The sequence below is a fragment of the Serinus canaria genome, chromosome 27 (assembly GCF_022539315.1).
Source record: "Serinus canaria isolate serCan28SL12 chromosome 27, serCan2020, whole genome shotgun sequence".
NCBI lineage: Eukaryota > Metazoa > Chordata > Aves > Passeriformes > Fringillidae > Serinus > Serinus canaria.
In genome coordinates this window covers 2,085,118-2,102,296 of record NC_066340.1, presented here as the reverse complement: position 1 = coordinate 2,102,296, position 17,179 = coordinate 2,085,118, and the positions used below count along the sequence as shown (strand labels likewise).

At 45.4% G+C, this 17,179-nt stretch overlaps 2 protein-coding genes across 2 annotated transcripts; both read left to right on the top strand.

Moving 5' to 3' along the window:
• Nucleotides 1–2,934: 2,934 nt before the first annotated feature.
• On the top strand, nt 2,935–7,835 carry LOC103821609 (keratin, type I cytoskeletal 19). Its single transcript, XM_009096521.4, has 8 exons — nt 2,935–3,462; nt 4,830–4,912; nt 5,232–5,388; nt 5,632–5,793; nt 5,926–6,051; nt 6,168–6,388; nt 7,105–7,133; nt 7,608–7,835. The coding sequence occupies exons 1-8, from the start codon at nt 3,022–3,024 to the stop codon at nt 7,625–7,627; spliced, it is 1,239 nt and encodes a 412-aa protein (XP_009094769.1). The 5' UTR covers nt 2,935–3,021; the 3' UTR covers nt 7,628–7,835.
• A 4,082-nt stretch (nt 7,836–11,917) lies between these two features.
• LOC103821610 (keratin, type I cytoskeletal 15-like) lies at nt 11,918–16,813 on the top strand. The gene is made up of 8 exons (XM_009096522.4): nt 11,918–12,541; nt 13,026–13,108; nt 13,906–14,062; nt 14,351–14,512; nt 14,646–14,771; nt 14,909–15,129; nt 15,971–15,996; nt 16,495–16,813. The coding sequence occupies exons 1-8, from the start codon at nt 11,996–11,998 to the stop codon at nt 16,572–16,574; spliced, it is 1,401 nt and encodes a 466-aa protein (XP_009094770.1). The 5' UTR covers nt 11,918–11,995; the 3' UTR covers nt 16,575–16,813.
• The last annotated feature ends 366 nt before the right edge of the window (nt 16,814–17,179 follow it).

The following is a 17,179-nucleotide window of genomic DNA, read 5'->3' as shown; positions in this document are numbered from 1 at the left end:
TTCCCACAAGGAAGTTTAAAAGAAAAAATAGAAAATTTTGTGCTTGAATTAAAAAGCTGCAAATACTTCATGCCTCTGATCTTCAAAAGGGAAGAAAAACATCCCAAGCTGTGATCTTAAGAGGGCCTGTGACATGATCAGTGGGGAGGGTGGAAAAAGCTCATATGAGCAAGAGAAGAGATGGAGACTCGAAATGTGCACATGAAAAAGCAGCATATTTTCATTGATGGAAGCAAAGGCAGAAATGAAAAATTACCAGAAGGGACAAACAGTTAAAAATTGAAAAGATAAATCCAGAATAATAAATTGGCTTTGCTCATTCATTCATAGATTCATCCATGGAACTGCAGGCACCAACAAAGTTGATTAAAATGTTCAGTAAGTTCATTAAAGTGTAATTGCATTATCTATCCCTGGAAGCAAATTCAGCAGGATGTGAAAAGAGAGAAGGATATACCAGTGTCCTCAAGGGCAAGAAAAAAAGGGTTTACAGGACAATTAATAAAACTACCCTGAAACAACAGGAATAGTTGTATAAAGCAGCAGTGACTGCAAAGCAGAGAAGATAAAAGTAAAGCAGAACCAGGTCTTAGCTAGGAGCTTGGGTGTGTCTGGATGACTCTGCTTGAAAAAAATGTGTCTCCCTTCCCCTGTGATAAGGTGCAGATAAGGGAAATTCCCTGTGCTGACCATTCCTTATTGGGAAAAAGCTGACCCTACCATAAATTAGGTTTATAGTACTGGCAGAAAAGGAGACTTACACTGGATGATAACAGCAACTTCTTCAGCTTGCTATACTGAAGGCTTTTCCAAGCATTTAAATACACATTCTCACCTTAAGGGAGCCTTACCAAAACAAACACATGCAACCATTAAGGTGAAACAGAAATTGAAAGTCAAAAGATTTAGAATTAAGTTTTAGCAAAAATGCTGTGTGAGGGACTGATTTAGTACTAAAGGCTTATGCTGTGTTTGGTGTTATAAATCAGATTAATCCTTTGACTGTGTCCCCCAATCCTTTCTTCTCCTGACACTTCCAGCTGTAATTCCAAACTGCCACTAAGAATTGCAGTTCATTCTTTGGGAGATTCTCCCCTATAAGCTCATGCAAACCCAACCTGCCTGCAGATCAATATTCTGACAGTGCAATATATGGGGATTGCTGCTTTTACTCAAGATATTCCAGAAGCAATCCAGATGCCAATTTTCATGAGCTGGATCATAAAATATTATGCAGCATCACAGATGAGCTTTTCATTTTGCAAAACCCAAAAATACACTGCATTGAGGTGCTGATATGGGAGTCCAGGGAATGCTGAAGGAACACCTGGAGGGACAGATGTTCATCTCTCCTTGCACCAGGTGATAGATCTCAAAAAGAACATGCTGGTATTTATTCCCCATTCAGCTTCTTGCTTTTCTGTTCAGTGAAGAAAAGCACATGCACTGGTGCTCTTTAAGCCCTAACTATGGGCTTTAATATTTAACAAAAAAATAACTGTTCCCCAGTTGTTTTCTCTCAGTCACCTCCTGACACCACTATTTCATCTGTTCCCAGCCCTTGGAGCAGTTACTGGCTGGGCAGGTTTGTCCCACCCAGGGCTGAACAGGACATTCAGGTCTCCAGAAGGAACTGGTGTGTCTCTGGCAGCAGGAGCATCCCTGGGCCTGTGAGGAAAGGCTGCACAGCACTGCAGTGCAGGATGGAGAGCTGTGGGAGGCAAAGTCTGTGCAGAGAGGAAAGAGCCCTGCTGTGGTGTCCTGGGGCTGAAGTGTGGTACATGTGTATATCCAGTGATATATTCCAGACCTGAGTCACTGCAGAATTCCTCCTGATACGGCCTCCTCATTACCTGGTGATACAGGTGCCTTGGCTGGCCTCCCATTTGCTGTTTGCTCTTTCCCTCCCTGAATTTGCCCCGCAGTTTGACACTTCTGTACACAGGGAGTGCAGCTCATTGTGCAGCCTGGAACACCTGGAGCATTTTTTATGGGTGTAGAAAGGCCTGGCTGCTCCCAAGAGCTGCAAGTGCTGCCAGGCCAGAGCTTTCCTTCCATTCTCTTTATTTCTCATTCCCTCCAAATTCTGTGGAACTCCTCAGAAGTGTTTTGGAGGAAGGAAGTAACAAAAGTTTCTGAAAATCCGTCTTGGATAATAGAGGACCTGAAAATTTTAGAAATAACATTTTCATGACTCTCAAAGACCAGAAGACTAAGTGATTGTCTTTCTTCTCTTTGCTTCTCTCTTTCAGTAGCAATCAAAGGACTCAGTGTGTAATCAGACACTTGTTTCTGCTCACTCCCCAGGTACTCAGGGATGTCACTGCTTTTCTCTGCAACAGGTACAGCCATGGCAGCTTCAGGAGGATTCTTGTGTCTGTAGAAAACCAGACTCTCAGACACAGTACGTTTTCTGTTAGCCCAAAACGAACCAAGAGTAAAGACAAAAAAAGTGAAAACTTCCTTTCTGAAAGAAGACATTTTCTCAAGGGGAATGAGGAAAACAGAGGGGTGGAAACGTGAAGGTCCACACACATTGTTCACCATTTGAGCTCCTTACAAGCTCTGTTATCAGGCTGAATCACTGTTAAAACAAGGCTTTGTGTGACTCCGCTCTGACCGCGGCGTTGGCCGCAGTGGGTGCGCTCCTAACCCCTTTGTTTCCACGTAGGTAAACTCAAACCAGGTTTAGGAACGCTCCCCTCGGAAGGGAGACGCCTCCTCCAAATCCCACCTTTTGCTTCAAGCGGCAGAGGTCCGGGGGAGGGGATCGCCTCCCGCGAGTGGAGGTACTGGGGAGGAAACAGCCCACTCCACAGCCACTGACCAATAAGGGGAACTGCCGTGTTGGCAGAAGGCTTAGGGCTGATAAATTCCATGGGTCTCAGATAACACATTCTGGAGACAACTCCCATTGTCACCGGCATAAAAGCGGTGCGGTGGGGGAGCCTGGCACTCTCCTGCCTCGGGATCACGAATCGCTGAGGTGCAGCTTAGGTTGGGTCCTTGCTCTTCCTCCCCATGGCCAGTTACAGCTTCAGGCAAACCAGCTCCTCCGTGGTGGGGGGACCCGGCGCCTCCTCCCTCCGCTTCGGTGGCAGCTTCAGGGCCCCCAGCATCCACGGGGGATCTGGTGGCAGAGGTGTGTCCGTGTCCTCTGCCAGGTTTGTCTCCTCTGGCCTGGGAAGCGGCCTGGGGGGGGGCTATGGCGGAGGCAGCTTCAGCAGCAGCTTTAGCTATGGGGGTGGCCTGGGGGGTGATGGGCTCCTCTCGGGAAATGAAAAGGCGACCATGCAAAGCCTGAACGACCGCCTGGCCTCCTACCTGGAGAAAGTGCGAGCGCTCGAAGAGGCAAACTCTGACCTCGAAACCAAAATCCGAAACTGGTACCAAAAACAAGGACCAAGCCCAGCTCGGGACTACAGTCCTTATTTCAAGACTATTGAAGACCTTCGAGACAAGGTAGGTGTTAATATTTATCAAAAGTCTTACTTACAAAGGAAGCATGAAAACCCAAAAATATCCTTAGGGAACCCCTAGAAAGCATTAAAGGTCATGGGAGGAAGAGGGAGATGAGATGTAAATGCAAGGAATGGGTGGGGCAGTTAAATTAAATGTCAATATGGAATTATCTACTTTTTTTAATGCTAGCCAAAAGGAGGTACAAACCAGTCAGTGGGGGATGCCCAAGTACTGAAGTTTGATGTTTGCTTTTAACAAAGCATATGTTTTTTACACATGCTGGTTATGCACACACATATGTCCAGTTAATGTATGTATGACCATATATAAACTGAGACGTAATGAAAGCCAAGCTGTGACAGCAACCCGCCTGTCTCTGCAATCTCTCACCTGCCACAGAGCTTGAACACCCTCAGAAACCCAGACACACTGCTTTAACAATGAAAATAAAAACAGGTTTAGAGTAATTTCTTTTTCACATTTCCCATACTTAACCTTGGAATTAAGTGAACTGAAACATTTGGCGTAGGAAGAAAGGCAACAGCAGACATGAAGTAATCAATCCTATATATAAATGCAGGATTTGCCCCAAGAGCCCATGGGTACCTGATAACAGATTGCTGAGGTGATACACACCCTGCATAACACAGGGAGTAGCTGATTAACTATGTAAATAAAAGAAAGAAAACTTGAGGTTTAGTTTTCTGAGTTCAGCCTGGAGTTCATGACCGCTCCCACGCAGGTTGCTTCTCCTTGCTGCAACCCATCCACATTCGCTCCTGATTTAGAATCTGAGCTCTGCTGATGGCAGAACTGGCAATGGGATTTCCTCCTCTTAGTATTATTTTCCCTCCTTTCTTTTGCTCCCCTTAGTTAGGGGTGGAAAACCATACAGCTGGTCTGTGGATGACCTTTTGAGTTTTAGAAGTGCCAGGCGTAGAAGACATGCTTTCCAGGTAAAACTGAACAGAGATTTCTTTAAACAAAATTTCCTTCAGAGGCTTTAATGATGCATTAAAATAATCAATAAACACTATCCTGGGTATTCTAGGAAATAAAAATGTGATCAAAGATGGTCTCTCAAAATCATCTCCCTCTCAGCCAGCACGTAGTTTTGTCTTACTGTGGAGCTTCTACCTAAATTGGCTTTCACTTCATACACTGGACACGAGGATGTGTCCAAAACAGAATCCTGGCAGAAGTATGTGATAAATCTGTGTGACATCTGTTACTGTAGATCATTGATCCTTCCTTCCACCTCTATTTGCTGTAGCTACAGGTGAAATAGACTCTTCACTCTTATCTGCACAGCAGGGAAGCTGATAACAGTTGTTTCAGCCTCAGTAATGAGCTCTCATTGTTTGCAGATCCTTGATGCCACCATTGATAACGCCAGGATTGTGCTGCAGATTGACAATGCCAGGCTGGCTGCTGATGACTTCAAAACCAAGTGAGTAATTTCTGAGAGGGAAAAGATCTCATGAATAGGCAAAAATCCTTGTTGAGCCAAAGGGCAGTGAAACAGGAATGGAATGCCCCTAAAACCCCTGTATGAATATTTGTTTGATCCTGTGCATGCAGTTCAACCCTTCAGGTCTTTGCTAAAAGCACCACTAAAAATTTTTCATAATATGGGATATGTGGAGAAAGGTTTAATGCTTGATGACATTTGCTACACCATAAATCCTCCAAACCCAGATACATTCACACTATGCTTCTTGTGGGCTGGTGATCACTGAACCTGAATGGGTTTGGTTTGCATTTTTAAGGTTTGAGACTGAGCAAGGTCTGCGCATGGGCGTGGAGGCCGACATCAACGGCCTGCGCCGGGTCCTGGATGAGCTGACCCTGTCCAGAGCTGACCTGGAGCTGCAGATTGAGGGATTAAAGGAGGAACTGGCCTACCTAAAGAAAAACCATGAAGAGGTAAACCCCAAGAAACACGTTTGAAAGTGGCACTAGAAAAACAGCCTGTGGAGATGTGAAGTCCCACAGGATTGCCTTGGGCTCTCCAACAGTGAGGGAAAGATTCCTGTGTAGACTGGGATCCCTCCTGCCAGTATCTCAGGGGAGTCAGTCAGCCTTAGCCCTTGAAGAAAGGACAGAAGGTTCATAACGTTTTCAGTTTACAATTGTACCCTCTTTTGTCTCCTCTGCCTTTCCCCACAGGAGCTGAGTGCCCTGAGAGGGCAAGTAGCTGGTCAAGTCAGTGTTGAGCTGGACTCTGCTCCAGGCATTGACCTGTCCAAGATCCTGGCAGATATGAGGGACCAGTATGAACAGATGGCTGAGAAGAACAGGAAGGATGCTGAGGCCTGGTTCCACAGCAAGGTAAAACACCTCCATAGTGTACAAACACTAACAAAAAAAATCCACGAAAGAAACAACTATTAAAACCCACAGAAAAATGCTGTGACAGCCTTATGCCCCCCACATTTCTCACATGTGTTTTCCCTGTCTCAGACTGAAGAGCTGAACCGTGAGGTCGCTGTTAACACCGAACAACTGCAGAGCAGCAAGTCCGAGGTCACTGACCTCAGACGCACCCTGCAAGGGCTGGAGATCGAGCTGCAGTCCCAGCTCAGCATGGTACGTCAGAATTGGCACTGCCTGACAACCCCCCACTGAAAAGGGCCCACATTTCCCTCCCCACACAAAGTCCTGCACTGGCAGTAACCTCTCGTGCCTGTGGTTTGCCCTGACAGAAAGCGGCGCTGGAGGGCACCTTGGCTGACACAGAAGCGCGTTATGGGGCACAGCTGGCACAGATCCAGGGGCTGGTTGGCAGCATCGAGGCACAGCTGGCTGAGCTCCGGGCTGACATGGAGCGCCAGAACACCGAGTACAAGATCCTCATGGACATCAAGACTCGGCTGGAGCAAGAGATCTCTACGTACCGACAGCTCCTGGAAGGCCAGGAGTCCCAGTAAGAACCTTTTGCTCAGCCTCATGAGTCTGACCACATCATGGTGCATGTTTGCCACAGCACCTTGGTTAACACAGTACTCCTGAAGTTCTTAAGTTTTTAACAAACCAAATTTTCTGGAGCTAGAAATGTTACAGTTGCTGTTTACATGAAGTGAGACCTCAAAGGCCTCTCTTCCCCTACAGGAAGGGGAACTGACATGCAGCACAGTAGATTAATTGCAGCTAACAGTTGTTCAGCTGTATCACAGTCAGCAAAGTGCAGTTAATAATGTTTTACAGTATATAAAAATTAATACCAAATTCCCATAAACTCCCTGTTACCAGGTAGAGAACTTTTACCCAAAGGGAATCAGTGTGGGAGGAAATACTGGGAAGAGAAATGAAGGCAGTCACTGAGTGACTCCAACATGGCAGCACAGCTCAATCTCATCTCACACAGGAAAAGGAGGAAAAAGGAGGAAAAAAATGAGGTTGAAGGGTTTTGATTTGCTCTGTTACTTCTTTTCCATAATGTTTTTTCCTAATTCAGTTTAAAAATGTATTTCCTACCACAACTCCCTGTTCTTTGCTGAGAAGGAGCACAGGGAGATGGGCATCTCTTCCCTGACTGCACACAGTGTACCTGATTGATAGCCAATTTGCTTTCATCAATCCTCATCTCATGCAGCATTTGATGTATTAACTCTCCTTTCAATTGTTCTCTTTGTTCCACAGGATGTTTGGCTCCCTTTCAGGAACTGCTGGTAAGAATCCTTTCTCTTTCAGGAGAAGTTTTATTTTCTAAAAATACATAACTGGTAGTTGTGTCTGTTCTAGAGACTGGGGTCTGCATAATTTGTCACAGAAAATAAAAAAGATGTCTTTGGTTAGAATGGAACAAATTTCAGCAATTAAAGTATGTCAGATATCAGAAAAACATCTCAGACTCTGATAAAGTAAAGCACAAAACACAATCATTTCCCCAGCTGAAAGGACACAGGAATTGAAGCTTGGCCAGCTTGGGGGAATTGCAGGAACATGCCAGTAAAACCTGCATTGAGCTGTTAAAGGTCAGCAGTGTCATAAAAGGGATGAGTCAAATCCAGGTGATGGAGAGGAAAAGTTCTGGGAGAAGGGAATGAGAGATGAGGCCCCAGCCAAGCTCAGCGCCCATCACAGAGTGGTCTGTGTGAGCTGGGCTTAAATTATTGCTGTTCTTTCTCTCCATGTTACTGCAGGCAAAAGAGACAAGCAATGAAGGTCCTTCAAAGGTCATCTGCAAACTGAGCAAAAGCAGACAACACCTGTGGATTGAGATGGAGAAGTCACTCTGAACTGCTGAAAATGAGTCTTGAAGCACGGAAGGTTCTTGGCCACAGAACGTTTAGCCAGATTCCTTCACTTAGTGATGATTGAGATGCAAATTGGGTCAGCTTTGCAATTATTTCTAGGTTTTGCACGTATTGAATTGCTGCATCTACTCAAATAAAAATGATATTCTTGCAATTTTTGCTTCTTTGGAGTTACTGTGATATTTCACTGAAGACTGGCTTTACTCAGGCAGGAATTAACCAGACAGCCTCAAGAGTGCTCACAGTGTGGGGAGCTTGGGCTCCATCCTGATTCTGCTGGCTCCTCTTGCTGGCAGCAGCTTGGAATAGAGAGGCAGTGGCATCCCCAGCTCCTCAGAGGGGGACACAAGAGTCACCTGGGTTTCTCACTACAATGCTGTGCACTCTGCAGAGCAGGGGCAGTGGGATGGGAAGTGCTTCTGGAGAGCAGCAAGAGCTGGGACATGTTTCATAGAGTAAAATACAAAGTAAAATACTGGCTCGTAGATAATTCCTGCAGGAGCACACAGGGGTGAGCTGCAGTTGGGAGAATTTGCTTCCATTGCCCTTTCACACAGAGCTTACAAACCATTAGAACCAATTTCAGCCCACATACCTCCCATGCCATTGCAAGGATATTATCCTAGCTGAAATTCCAAGTGGAATCACTTTTAGTTCCAACACCCAGAAATCACTGATTTTATTTGCTACTGAACTGACAGCCAAGGAAACTTCAGGGATTGTGCTAAAAGCAAACCACGGCTCCAGCCCAACCAGCCCCTTCCAAGCTCCTGCTGTTACCAGAGGCACAGTTTGCTCTGCAGCTGGGGGGGATTGAAAACAGGGATATTCCCAGACTGAAAGTATCCCAACACTGCTCTCCCCCAGAGTGGATCAGTTTGCAGTCTGTGATTCAGGGAGACATCATAAAATCCTTCAGCACTTCTCTCCTTGGCCCTGGGGAACGTCCATGATCCCTTGTTCACAGCAGATTAATGGAGTGTACCCATGGCTCAGAGCACCCAAGCTCTGGACCTCCTCTCTCAAGGTGGGGCAATCCTCCTCAATACAAAGGTGCTGGTGCTTGGGTTTGGTTGAGCAGTGACTCAGGTGACCTGTCAACATCAGCTGTCACTGACACTGACAATCCCAGCTCAGCCTCTGGAATTAAGTATGTTGGCATTAAGCAGTGGCTTCACTTTGACAAGGGAAAACGGTGACAGGAGAGAAGAACAGTCAAAAAGACCCAGAGAAAGGGACAAGATGGGGAGAATGGGGGGAAAGATGGGCAGAATCAAAGGGAACAGTGGTCTGAGAGGCACACAGGGTGCAGGGGATCCATCAGGAGCTCACTCATTTCTGTGGGGTCACTTCTGGAAGAGCCAGGAGAAGATCTTGTGCATTCAGTACAGGCAGTTGCTGAGTGCAGACACATTAACACATGCTTTGTACCAAACTTATTCCCTACAACACCAAGACCTGGAAACCTCCCTACATGAAAGAATAAACAGCTCCAGGTTTGTTTTTTAATCTTAACAAATCCCATTCCCTGAGAGAAATTTCTTGTGACAAAACCAGTCAGGGAGGGAGCTCACTGTTGCAGATTTCTGGTATTGTCCAGCTGCAAATGTGCAAGTCTGACAAGAAATTCTCATGCTCCAAGAATGCAAGCTATAAAAATCCTGAATCCTGAATTCTTGTCTTTACAGCTTAGTTCTAATTTTATTTTATAATTTTTTTTCCTGTATCTGTAAGGCAGTGAAGGATTTCTGGTAAAATGCTTGATATAAATCACTCAGGCACTACAATTTTAGTGTCTGGTTGAGGGGAAAAAAAGTGTTTTCTAAAGGCATGTCATGTCTCCTCTGAGTGATGGTTTTATCACTCACAGAGTGATCACTGAGATGACAAACAAGCTGCTGCTTGACTGGAACTTGCTGTCCTGAGAGGAGGGGCTGGAGTGTGTCAGCCCCATTAATCCCACAGCAGAGGTAACAAAAGAGTTTGTGCAGCACAGACATGTCAGAGAATGTCTTCCAGGAAATCCCTGTGGAAGATGACAAACCAAGGAGTTGAGGTACCACAGGTACAATTCTGAGACTGTGCAAAGGATGAGTCCTCATGTCAAGACATTGGATAAGGGATCTCTGAGCAAATGTAGTGAAACCAAAATAAAGGCATAAGCTTGGAAGAGCCTTTATTTTTTTTTTTTTAATTTTTTTATTTACAGCAAGTGATTGGCTTCTATTTCCCTGTACGGCCTGTGAGGAGAAAATGCTGTAGAAATTATTGTCTCAATTATGTTATGGGCCATTGATTTATTTTGTTTCCCAATGGTAAATATTTAACAGAAAGGAACAGCTTTTATCTTCTACGTGGTTTTTGTAAGCGTTCATCTGATACTGATCCAGCATGATGCCTGGGGCATACTAAAAAGCAGCAGAGTGTGTTTCACCATTGACTTTCCAAAGGAGTTATCACACCTGAGTGAAAGAAGACTCAATGAAAACTCCCCAAACTTTCCTACTAAATTTTGTGGTGTTTTGTTGCTTGGGTTTTTTTAATGGAATATGATTTGCTTATTGTGGGCTCTCTCGGTTGAACAGCCCCTGGCAGTGCACACACTTCAGGGCATTGATTACAGGAATCTTTAAGACAATTTTTTATCTTCAGGTGGGCTTGTCTGAACTTGTTTCATGAGCCACCAACCCTTGGAGACACAGGGATCTGGCAAGGTACACACACCATTAATCTGCCCAGCAGCAAAACTGAAGGGCTGTGGCAAAGGGCCAGGTTCAGTTTGAAACACGTTTCCAGAGCAGTGAACACCCACCCGTGTGCTCTGCTCAGCCTGCAGCGAGTGGCCGTGCCCAGAGCCAGCCTGCAGGGTCTCATCACAGCTGGACTCTGCCATTTCTATCCCTCCTAAGTGCTCATCTCCAAGTGAAAATGCTGTGTATTCCCTGTGCCTGCATTAACATCTCAGCTGGAAATGTCAGAAACCCCCTTGTTTATTCCAACAACTCCTGTGAGCCTTGGCTTATCTGAAATCCCCATCCTGAGTTCTAAGCTCAGTTTCTGTACTGCCAAAGACTGCTAAAAACAATGCTCTTCTTATGATATTTTTAGCAAACATATCAGTTTTCTTCTTTAAGCTTTATTTGAGGTCCCTGTGTTGTGCAGAGGATGGGGTGCTCTGCAAACTCCACACTGCCCACAGCCCGTCCCCAGCAGGGCACACGGGCAGCTCCTGCTTCCTCACACACTGCCCAAATCTGCCTTCCCTGGAGGGCGAGCAGGGCTGCATGACTGAATTCCTGCATTTCACTGGCAATTTATGAGCTCAGTTATGTATTTCTGTTTCAGACTCCTGTTTTAAATGAAGGATTAAGGTGCCTCTTCTGAGTGTTTCTCAAGCCTTATTTTCAAATACTACTCCATTTCCTCGTGCACCTTGGCATTAAATACATGTATTGCTATCAGAATTGTGTTATCTTCAACCCATTCTCTTTACATTTTCCAAAGTAACAGGATCTTAGTCCTCCCACATTTACTCTTTAAACTGAGTTGTTTCAATCTGTGTTCCCTTTCTGGACAATCTCACAATGATTAATAAATTTACTGTTTCCACTCTCCCTTGCACACCAATGGATGCTGATTGTTCCTCACACAGCGCCATGAATAAATGCTTTTTGTAATAAAAATTCAGACTCCAAAATCCAAATATTAGTTCCAAGAAAAAATGAAGAATAAGAACATCTCAAATTAAATTCCAAAATGTTAAAAGGAAAAAAATCCAGATAGAGAAGAAGGAATAACGGTGAGATGAAGAGACGATTGTACATTTTTCAACGAAAGGAGAATTTTACTTAAGCCTTATTTTTAGAAAAAGTTGATTTTCTTAAGGTAGCCATGGTGAGCATTGTAAATAGGCAAGTGGGTGGGGCTGAACTCACTTTGTTTTTCCATTCTTAAATGTCAGAGAAGTAAACTCCAAGTTTCAGAACTATAGCCTGAAGAAAAAACATCATCTGATTCATCCCTTTTGTTTAATTAAAAAAAGAAACCCCAAGCCCAAGCCCCTGCGATGTGCTGCCAGCACTGCTTGTCAGGAATGTCATCACAGTTGGCCTCACCTCTAGGGAGGAGGAATTTTGGAGGGAGGGCTGCAGTGGGGTTTGTCTCCCAACACCCAATCTTGAGGATATAAAAGACGCACCAGGGCAGTGAAGGCACAAGCTGTCTTCTCTTGCAAGGCTGCATAACTGACCTTTGCTCCTTCTCTTGCTTCAGCCATGGCCACTTCCTACATGAGCTCTTCCTCCACCTACGGGGGTGGCTTTGGGGGCGCCGGGGGCAGCAGCTGCCGCGTGTCCTCAGTGCGTGGTGGAGGCGCCTGCCGGGCCCCGAGCATCCACGGTGGCTCCGGCGGCCGCGGCGTCTGCATCTCCTCAGCCAGGTATGCTTCCTCTTCAGGAGGAGGCTATGGCTTTGGGGGGGGCTATGGAGGAGGCTTTGGAGGGGGAGCAGCCTGCGGCTTTGGAGGGGGCTCTGGCTTTGGAGGGGGTGCTGGCTTTGGAGGAGGCGCTGGCTTTGGTGGAGGATTTGACTTTGGTGGTGGCTTTGGTGGCGGCGATGGCCTCCTCTCTGGCAATGAGAAGATAACCATGCAGAACCTGAATGACCGGCTGGCTTCGTACCTGGACAAAGTACGAGCCCTGGAAGAGGCCAATTCTGACTTAGAAGTGAAAATCCGAGACTGGTACCAGAAACAAGCTCCCACCAGCCCTGCTCGTGACTACAGCAATTATTACAAGATAATTGAAGATCTCCGAGACAAGGTATGACATTCATATATAGATGAGTTATCAGAAGGTAAGAGAATTATGGAACTGCATGTTCCATGTCTTTAAAATAACTGCAAAAGAAGTAGTGAATTCCTCATTCCAAATACATTGAGGTCCTGAGCATTCTAGCAGAAAAGAGTAGCCTCTTCTCAATTTAAACACCAAATATTTTATCCTGACAATGTGATGTTTGTTGAAATTAAAATGATTGCAGTAGAAGTTAGCAGAATGTGTTTAGAATTATCAGTATATTTTTTCAGGAATCAAATAGTAAAGAATAGGACAGGTAGGCCTCAAAGGCTGGAAAGATAATTCACCTGGCTACAGATAAGATCAGGTGTTGTACAAACACATTTCCCTACTATGGTTCTAATCCATGTTGCACAGAGTATCACAGCCCTCTGGTTTGCTCATGGAATGTGGATCAGATATTTTACCCTTATTCACAGGAACTTTTCTCCATGTTTCCTAATTGCAGATCCTTGCTGCTACCATTGACAATTCCCGGGTCATTCTGGAGATTGACAACGCCAGGCTGGCTGCTGATGACTTCAGACTGAAGTAAGTTCACCTGGAGCTCATTTGTCTTTACTCTACTTGTCTTCACTCTCTCAGAGCAGTTTTTTCTTTAGTAACTTCAGATACAAAACATCCTGGCAAGCAGAATCCATTGATGAAGGACCAATTCAGAGTATAAGCCTGACAGAACACAGCATTCAGATCACTGGATTGTTTGCATGATCAGTTATAGCCCATGTCTTCATTTTTTTGTGACACTCAAATATTTTTACTAGCCTGAATCACAGGGGAAAGAAGGCAGGAATAGGTGAGATTTTCACTTAGAAGGAACTTAGTGGCAGGAAAAGATTGCTGTGGAGCTTCAGCATTTCTCTGCTGGAGTCTGAATTTAAAGTAAGGTGCGGCTTTTCCAGCTCCCAGGCTCAGCAGTACATCAGGTGACAAAGGTCCATATGCAGCTGCCTTCCCTGCAGCAATGTACCTGCAGGTTTCCGTTTTCTATCCTGTATCTCAGGCAGTCCTGGCCCACCAGTGCTTTCCTACACAAATCTGGGAGGACTCTGCAAAATTTCTGTCCTGTGTGACAATGTTTCTATTGACAATCAGTATTAGGTTCTGCAAGGTGAAATGTCATATTCTCCTGAGGAACAAAATCATACAGCATTGTTGGTGCTTCCTTATGCTGGATATTGGGAAAAAGCAGCTTTATTGCTTTTACGCCTCTAAATCTGTATGTTTTCATTTACAATCCACTGTTCCACCCATATGTGATCATTTTATAGCTCTGCTGAATACAAACTGGGATATGTTCCAGTGCCTGTTTCTTTTTTGAACTGCAGGTATGAGAACGAGCTGTACCTGCGCCAGAGCGTGGAGTCCGACATCAACGGCCTGCGCCGGGTCCTGGATGAGCTGACCCTGTCCAGAGCCGACCTGGAGATGCAGATTGAGAACCTGAAGGAGGAGCTGGCTTATCTGAAGAAGAATCATGAAGAGGTGAGAGTCCTGGCAGTGCAGGGAGATCACTCCCCTTTGGAATTTATCTCTTGTAAATGAAACATACACATAAATTACATGTAGATAACATGTGTCTTTGTGTGAGTTCACAGAGATAGAGAAGCTGTTGCAATGAGAAAGAAAATGTGATAAATGTTTTATGTGTGTTCCATCTGTGATACTTGATAGCACAGGTACTATGTACCACAGCAGGGATTGCTGGGGGCAGGAGCAGTGCGAGAGGAGAGAGCCTGATCTTTTTGTGTCCTCTGTCTGCTGCCCATGCAGGAAATGAAAGAGTACTCGAACCAGCTGAGTGGAACAGTCAATGTGGAAATGGATGCAGCTCCTGGCATTGACCTGACCAGAGTCCTCGCTGAGATGAGGGAGCAGTATGAAGCTCTGGCTGAGAAGAACCGTAAGGATGCTGAGGCCTGGTTCTTCACTCAGGTACGGTCACACCAATAAACAGCACAGCAGTGCACTGCCTCAGCATTACCGCCTGGCAGGTCCCTACCACCCTTTCTCAAAATGATTGATTTTTATATATTTGTATGTGATTTTACATTATTTTTCCTTTCAGACTGAGGAGCTGAACCGTGAAGTTGCCACCCACACCCAGCAGATACAGACCAGCAAGTCAGAGATCACAGAACTGCGCCGCACCCTGCAGAGCCTGGAGATCGACCTCCAGTCTCAGCTCAGCATGGTACAGAGCTGCCCCGAGCACACCACGAGGCACTGCCTCACACTGTCCCCTTCCTCCCTCTCTCTCTCACCTCTCCTCAACTCCCCCTCCGTGGGACAAACTTCCTTCTAACCTGTTCTGACATTGCTGCACTTTAGAAAGCCGGGCTGGAGGCCAACCTGCGGGACACGGAAGGCCGATACTGCGCACAGCTGGCTCAGATCCAGGCCCTCATCACCAGCGTGGAGGAGCAGCTGAGCGAGCTGCGCTGCGACATGGAGCGCCAGAACCAAGAGTACAAAATGCTCATGGACATCAAGAGTCGCCTGGAGCAGGAGATCGCCACGTACCGCCGTCTGCTGGAGGGCCAGGACGCACAGTATGTCACTCTGTCCCGGTCCTGATGAGCAGATAAGGGTAACAACACTGTGCAGAGGGAGCTGGGGCTGCCAGGCTGACTCTGGAGTGCTCAGTCACGCTCCCTGCACACGCAGCCTTTGGAGCACTGGCAGGCAGGTGCCTGGCAGAGTCCGTGGTACTGCCATAACTCAAGATTTACGGCTACTGCCATAAATCTGCACATCGGTGTTGTGGAGGATTTGAAAATATAAATGCCACCACTTTGACCATAATGAATTACAAAAGGCATCAGGCCCCATATATATGTCTCAATCCTCTGGCTGCACTGGAATTAGAGCCTTCAGCCTGAGGCAACCTATAAAAACCTGCTCCCAGTATTTCTTTAGCTCCTGGTTTTCTCCATTTGTGTACAGAGGTGAAATACTCATCCTCACACACCAGTATCCCCAGTAAGAAAAGAGCCTGGAACAGGCTCCAGCTTACTTCAGTAAAATCTGCATTTTCATGTTCACTTCTCATATCTGATGTACACATGGAACTACTTTTGATTTCTGAGGAGGAATCAGCTCCTTACATAGTTTCCAGAAGAGGCATTTTGAGGAGAGGAGCAGTATAAGGAGACACCTCAGGACAAGGAACTGGTCTGACCACTGCTCCCATTCCCTTTCAAGTACATAGGGGTGGATTTCAAAGCTGAAGAAAGCACCTTAACACCACCTCTAGTAACAACACACCTCAGAACCAGCCATTAAGAGCAGCTGTGTGAAATCCTGGCTATCCACACAAATTCCTAAATGGTTCAATGGTTTGAGGGGAACAAGGTCAGGAATGGTAATTAATCAAATATTTCTTTTCTACAGGTTGTCAGGACTGAACCCCAAGGATGGTAAGAAACATTTTCATTTAATGAGGGGCTGAAATGGACAGGCAAAATAGGATTAAATAAACCTTTTAGCCTTGGATTTCTTCCTACTACCACAGATTCCATTCTCCCCACAATGAGCATGTTCTGTATCATGTAGAGACAAAAATATAATACTTTATCTTATGTGCATTTTTGAAACCAGTAGATTTCCAAAATGATTGCATGAACTGCTCATGGGATTCTAAAATACCCAGATCTCCCAAAGATTCATTCCTCTGCTGATTCACGTAACATTCAAGATGCTTCCAAATCCATATCTGATGTGCACTCCTAAGGTTTTCTGGATGAGGACCAGGAGGGAAAGTAGATAAGATGTAAAGGCAGTTCTGCCTTTGATATGTGAAAGATCTTGTGAGGAAACAAACAAACACAACCTCATGGTTCAGCTCCTCAGGGTCTTGGCAGTGCCTTAGTGGTTTTTTTGTTCCCTATTTAATTATTTTATTCCCCCTACAACAGCATTTGGGAGCAGTGCAGGACGTCGCTCTGGCACAGATGATGATGGAAAACCTGTTTCCACCCGTGACAGGAGATTCTAGTAAAGAAATACCAAATCTCCACGTGGACCCAGTGCAGCCTCACACTGGCTAATGCTGAGATAAAGAGCCTTTCACTTCCCCAAAGCACAAGAATGTATCCAAGAATGTCTTTCCTTAGATTTGCTCTGCCTTTGTACATGAGCATTGGCTCGCTGGGTCAGAGATGCCAAAGCCCTGTTTTCTGCTGGTGTTCTATTGTGTCCTAACAATAAAGTTTCTGTTCTGCTTCTGCAAGTGAATCCAGTCTAATGGTGTTTTTTGAAGCCATTGTGCCACACACAGCCCACAGGCCCTCCCAGCATGGGCTGCTGGAAGCTGACCAGGGGATACTCTGGGAATAACAACAGCAATAACAATAATAACCTTAAAAATAATAATAAAGATGGTGATGAATTGACAGATAAAGTGTCATTAGATTCTGCCAGCCATCTGGAGCTGGTATGAGTTAAAAACAGAGCAGATAGCATTAAAAAATCCATAGGATCTTTGTTCTCAATTCCAAGGGCACAACAGAGCTACAATGCACAAATAAAATGCACAAATAAAATGCATCTCTGAAAAAACTGCATATATTTGTGTTCCTGCACTGCCTGCAGCACCAAGGC